Source organism: Mesitornis unicolor, unplaced genomic scaffold (genome assembly GCF_000695765.1).
Source record: "Mesitornis unicolor isolate BGI_N332 unplaced genomic scaffold, ASM69576v1 scaffold52900, whole genome shotgun sequence".
NCBI lineage: Eukaryota > Metazoa > Chordata > Aves > Mesitornithiformes > Mesitornithidae > Mesitornis > Mesitornis unicolor.
In genome coordinates, this window is record NW_010159967.1 from 431 (window position 1) to 6,728 (window position 6,298).

Below are 6,298 nucleotides of genomic sequence, written 5' to 3' on the forward strand. Positions count from 1 at the left end.
CAGAGGGAACCAGGAGGGGTGGTACCAGTAGGGGTGGTACCAGAAGGGGTGGCGCAGGTGTCTGGCACAGAAACCTCACGTTCTGTCTTCTACAAATCTTGGGCAACTCCTGTCCCATTGGCTACATTAGCAGTTCCTAGCACTACTCTGAATGGTTTCAAGGAACGTACTCTGATCTTTGACAGACTACTGATATAATTAGCCACTAAATGGGAACACATTTTGCCTGTTTATCACAGATTTTAGAATAAAGAAATCAACGCCTGTGATAACACACCAGTAATTCATTTTCCCTTTTGTGCAGGTATAAAATCTAAGACAATGTTGCAACCAAACTGTAAGAAAAGAGCTTCTCTTGCCACAAAGTAAGTTTTAATTTCTGGTATTTGTGACACTTTAAAAACAATAAAGATGATAAAATTGTATTGGAAACCAGCACATTATAATGAAGAGGCAAAGAGTTTGTATTTGGGAATGTTGTGGTTCTACATCTGAAGAAAGGAATCCTTTTTCATTTCTGAGAGAAAATAAAATTGATGTACTTCAGTATAATCGTAGAACCCATTTCTGCAGTTCAAACCTTGCTTGCAGCACTGCACGTCTTTTTATGTAACAGAATAGGCCATGACTTCAGAATATTATGTAACCCTCGCTCTGCCATGAGGAGCCACCCGTAGGCTGCATTCACCTGGCATTGCATTTAATAAATAGATAGATAAATAAAGCAGAGTATTCATACTTCCAGTATGCCAGGGGCTTTTTAAGTGCTTGGAATTAAGTCCAAAAAGGAGAGTGGAATAAAATTGATTGCTCCATCTTAACAAGAGGGGAATCTTTGAAGATCGTAAGCAGAATCCTTTGATAGAATTTTGGAATAGAGAGAATAATTGGAATAGAAAGAAGATCTATTATGATATAACTACTGTTGACAGCTACTGATGCCACTTAATTAGATGTTATTTTTATTCTGTTTGTGGTGGTAAATCGTAGAATCATAGAATGGTTTGGGTTGGAAGGGACCTTAAAGATCATCCAGTCCAACCCCCAGAAAGGTAATTTGGAAAAAAAATTACTATTTTTCAGGTGTGTGTAATATTTATTTTTAAAATCTGTATCACAGCTTAATTTTAATTGTCCTTTGTTTTGTTTTGTTTTTTTAAAACCAGATCTTCAGAGAAGGATCAGTTGAGAATGTTAAATCTGGAGCAAAGGCTGTCCCTTGGTTCTGATGATGAAGTAGATCTTGTGCAGGAACTTCAAAGTATGTGTTCCAGCAAATCTGAGCCCGATATAAGCAAGGTAAACACAAGGTTTTTAAATAATTTACCTCATTACCATATGCAGTTGTTTGCTGTGTGTTTAAAATAAATTTTTAATTTGCAAGCACTGCTTGAACTGAAGAAAATTATTAAATTATTTGGGAATAAGCCAAGTCAACTAATAAATTATACATTTGAGGGTAAGTGTTCTGGTTTAATATACATTATTTTAAATTACACCTTCACTGGTTTTTGTTGTAGAGATTTTTGCAGTGGAGGCTGAAATTTATAAGTTCATAAATGCTAGCATCAGTAGCCTTCTCTGCATTATTGTTCCCCATGTTGTCTTTCATGCTAACATTGCTTCCACTGGGAAATTGTTTTGTAGTCTTAAAGACCTAGAAAGTTTTTCCTAATCTGCATTGCACATTTGGTTTGTTTAATGTAATCCCATTAGCTGTCACAGAGCTGGCTTGAGGGTCCTCTGCTGTGTAGGCAAAATGCAGTTTTGCTGCCCCAGGCAAGAAAGAATGGATTGGCCCAGTTCTTCTTCAGCAGCAGCAAAAGAGGGTGAAGGATGCTGGCACAGCTCATAGGTTTGGGGCTCAGTTCTGTGCTGGAGTGGGTTGTGGGTGGTTGGAGCAGAGGGTGGAGCCGTGGATCCCTTTCATTTTTCCTCCTGCACCAGAAGCATCTGGCTCTCCCTGGAGTTACTTATTCTTTTCCTCCTTTCCTCCTAGCACAGCTGAAGCAGATGGCTGTGACAGCAGCCTGCATTCACACCGGAGCAGCTGTGCCAGATCGTTTGGAGCACGGGTAGAGCCAGCTCTAGGCTGCTGTCCAGTTAGGCCGTGCATTACGTCCCCTGGGATCTCCCTGAACAGCAGTTCCCTTAGTTGTGCTTTATTAAGTGGTCTGTTTATTCTTAGCAGTCAACAAAGTTTTTATTAAAAATATAAATACTGTGTTTGGGAAGACTTTTCAACCCATTTAATGAAGTCCTTTATTATGGTGTTTTGTTTTGGGTTGGGTTTTTTTTGAAAGTATTTACAGTCCTTGCATGAGTCACATGCACCAAGCTGGCAAGGTAATCACCCATCACTTAGCAGTGATTTACCATATCTGTCCTTGAAAGAATGGGATGTGCTTAAAGACATGGTAACTGACTTTAAAGTGTGTTTAATAACATGTAGAATGTACTTGCTCCTTGCTGACAATTGAAGGAAATACGGGTTAGATAAGGAAGGAGATAGATGTCACTGTCTTTTGTTCGGTTTCCTCACCGTGGGTGGAACCATCCATGGCTGGAATTTCTGCTGTCAGTTCCCTCGCTGCCTCGCAGGGCCCTACAGAAGTAAAGGTGCTGACGTGTGTTTTCTTTGTGAGGTGCAATTTCAGGCTGCCCACGAAATAGGTACTTGTGCTTTCTAATTTGCTCGAATATTCACTCAAATACATTCCTGCAGCCTCTGTTCTGTTGGGGCTGAATACTTTGGCAGTCACAGAGTTGAATGGGATCAGCTTGCCCAGGATAAAACTCTGTTTTCAGTGAGGGCAGGAGGCTGGTTGGACCCTGCTATTGTATGGTCACAGGTTGGATGGAAAAAAGTAGGGAAGAAACATAGCAGGAAGAGGAGAAAAGGATTGTTCCTTTCTGTGAGGTTCTGGGGCTAGATAAAATTCACAGGAAACTGCCCTTAAGCTCCGCTGAATAGTATTGCTCTGGAAATGTATCTCTGATCTTTGATAATAGTCAATGTGCAATCTCTCTGTCTCCGATCTCCTACAAATGCATGCAGGAGTAAAGGAGAGATATTTTAATCGTTCTCTGGATATTTATGCATTGCATTGTACAGAAACTACATGAAAATAAAATCAAGTCTCCAAAATTTAGCAAATTGAAACATAATCTTTGTTGTGAACTAAAAAGAAAATATCACCATTTTCTTATCTTTTTGTTTAGATTGCAGATTCTAAGGATGAGCTACTGATGTTCAATAACTCTCAGAACAATCCTGTATTTTCAGCAAGTGGTACTAAGCCAAGTAAAACAACAGCACAAAAGGTAGGAGAAATGAGTTTTGTAGTAGGAGAGGGAAGGTGTCTTGAGTTTCTCCAAAAACTGAATTCCTGATTGGAATTGCCCTGTTTATTACAAGAATAAACTTTCATGGTTGTTAGGAAACTTGCTAGATGTACCATGCCAAGTTTCTTCTATGTGTCTTAATGGGAACTAAGGATTTATTACACAATGGATGTATTTGCTTCCGTTTTCATGTTTACATCAAGCCAGCTCCCTAGGTCAAGTATTGTTGACGTTACTTTGACATAAGTTATTTTCAAAGCTCTCAGTGGTAGAAATTTTGAGAAGAGATGATCCTACCAGAGTTTGTGAGGAATAGCATTTCTTTTTAAATTACTCTGTTTCTTTTCTCTACCTAGCTATTTGTTGTAATATACAGTTGTCTTGCCATATTATTCATGGGAAACCCAAAGAAACCCTATGTTAGAAGTGTAATGATTCTGGGAAAAGATAGTCTAAATGTAAGCAAACTTTACTCACTTCAGAGCAGTTTCAGAGTGGGAAGATAAGATGAGTACTACTGGAAGGCATAATAGGTCCACTGTCATCTAATGTGTATTTTTTATTTGGGTTCTTCTGAAATTGAGACCTCTGAGAATCAAATGGAAGTTTTTTTCAATGGCAATGCAAAAAGCCCATTGACTTATTTTGGTATTCTTAGATGCTGATGATATTTCCTTGTAGTCAGAGAAGCAAAAAAGATCCATTGTTCACCAAGGAGTAAGAAGGTGTCGTATTAAACTGCAGAAGATCGTAAATAAGGAGGGTTCCATGGGACTGGTAGGGCTGGCTGCTTCTTTTTCGGGTCAAACAGCAATAATTATTTATACAGAAAATGTGGGGGTTTTATTCACAGGGTGGAACGCGTCCTCTCAGCAGCAGTCGAACTGTGGAAAGCAGCAACAGCAAATCAAAGACGGAGTTGGGTGTTTCAAGAGTGAAATCTTTTCTTCCTGTTCCTAGAAGCAAAGTCACCCAGCCTTCTCCGAACACTAAAAAAAGCAGCAGCAGTAATACAAGGCAAATAGAGACAGATAATAACACAAAAAGAGAGATTTGGAATTTGCACAAAAAAGAACCAATAGAAAAATCTAATAAATAAACCTGCCTACCATACAATTTTCTGTGTTCATATAATCTCTATTGCAAAGAACCAAGTACTCAAATATGTAAATATTTTTTTAAAAATAAACTGTATCCCTGTAATGTAAAGTTTGTACAGGACCACAGTTTTATTTCTGTGTAAATCAGCTGGAAATTATATTGATTTAAACTTCAGAAATGGGCAGTTTTGCCACCTTCATAGATTTTTTTTTTCTGCTTTTATGATGAAAACGACTTGTTTAAATGATTATATTCAGGGGTATTACCACAGGACTCTGTTTGTGTATATACTGTACATAAATATATTCTATTAAGTTCACGTGTTAAACTGCATTCAGATGAGTTGCACAATGTGTACAGCAATGGCTTAAAGCTGTTGTTCATGCATTTTAAAGACATGGTTTTATCTTCACTTAATGACAAATTAATTGAATGTGGCAATAACTAAAATTATTGGAAATGCAGATCGATTTCTTTCAGATACAAGCCATATTAAATACTTTGATTTCCCCATCATCTGCCTGCTGAATTGTGATTTTGTTTCTCCCAAGCTTCTCTTCATCTTAAATGTCATGAATTTCCGTTATCACTTTTATCTCTTCAAAAAGGAAAGAGATTGAGAAATTAAAATGCAATAAAAGTTATTTTTCTCAGACTCTTATTCTTTGATAGAATTGAAGAAAATGTGATCATTTATTAACTTAGTTTTTCTTGTATACTGTGAAAACTTTTATATGCTTCATTAGTGTTTTAAAAGTATCCGAGAAATAATAGTGTTTTACAGCAGCAGATTTTACTGAAAAGAAATTGGAGCACAAGCATAACTACAGTATTACCAGAGATAACGTAGCAGCGATAACATGAGTTACTATGTAATTATCGATTTCTAGTGTGGATTTAAAATTTAATTGCTGTGAAATTATACTTGAGCTGCAGTTCAAATCAAGTCTTTTTCACTTTTCCCCCCACTCCAGAGGTAGATCATGTCCCCACAAGGGAGAGTGTATGAAGGGAATGTTCCCCCATCTCCTTGTGGTGGCTGCAGTTGTGTGGGTGTGAGCTGTGGTAACAGGGAAGTGCTCGTTGGCCAGATACCTCACCTGGTAGGCAGAGAGAGTGCAGAGCTTTCTGCAGATCAGAGCCAGGCGCCTCCTGATGGGCCACCAGGAGATGGTTCTGGGCGCCACAGATGGTACTGGGGTCATGCCCATCATCTCCAAAGTAGCTTTTTTCTCAAGGAAAGCCTGGAGGAGGAGAGGATACCTAATGTTTCCTAGCACTTCCTCTTTATGTGTAAAACATCATCCCAAACTCATGTCAATAAAATTTTTGTACTGCGTAGTCTGTCTCTCTGTCTCTGGGTTTGTGTGTGTGTGTTTTCTCTATCGATGTAGAATATTAGCAGCTTATTTTTCTAATCGTTTCCCTCACAGTATATTTAGAAAGTACTGTGTCTTTCAGTAATCAGTGTTTATGAAAACTTCAATTCCTGGTGTGATAGTAACATACAACTGAATACAGATTATTGCTTCACAGGCTGATTCCCCCCACCCCCCACCAGTAATTTTGTTGTGAAAAAAATGGGCTGCTGCTTTAGCAGTTGGCTCTTAGCAGAATGAGTTGGCTGGGAACCACTGCAGGTCAGGGAACTGGGGCTCAGCAATCAGCATCCCCTTCGTGCTGAAGTGGTGTGAGCAGCGGTGCAGCGGCCTGTGCGGGCAGCTCGGGCGTGGATTTCATAGTGAGGAAGAAAGCAAAACGGAAAATGTTTTTTGCAGTGATCACACAAGTTAAAACATCAGGATTTGTAATTAAAAGAAATAATTTTTTAAAAAAGCTATAAGAAGAAAAA

General features: G+C 38.6%; 1 protein-coding gene across 1 annotated transcript; it reads left to right on the top strand.

Annotated features, from left to right (window-relative positions):
* Window positions 1-302: 302 nt before the first annotated feature.
* On the top strand, window positions 303-4,832 carry LOC104543583 (cortactin-binding protein 2-like). Its single transcript, XM_010188230.1, has 4 exons — window positions 303-365; window positions 1,167-1,299; window positions 3,223-3,324; window positions 4,199-4,832. Exons 1-4 carry the CDS (start codon window positions 322-324, stop codon window positions 4,442-4,444), a joined length of 525 nt encoding a protein of 174 aa, XP_010186532.1. The 5' UTR covers window positions 303-321; the 3' UTR covers window positions 4,445-4,832.
* The last annotated feature ends 1,466 nt before the right edge of the window (window positions 4,833-6,298 follow it).

Excerpts from the sequence above, each read along its gene's own strand:
- LOC104543583 (XM_010188230.1), top strand. The coding sequence starts at position 322 with ATGTTGCAACCAAACTGTAAGAAAAGAGCTTCTCTTGCCACAAA. Across the intron at positions 1,300-3,222 it reads CTGAGCCCGATATAAGCAAG|ATTGCAGATTCTAAGGATGA; the intron begins GTAAACACAAGG and ends CTTTTTGTTTAG. Across the intron at positions 3,325-4,198 it reads GTAAAACAACAGCACAAAAG|GGTGGAACGCGTCCTCTCAG; the intron begins GTAGGAGAAATG and ends TTTTATTCACAG.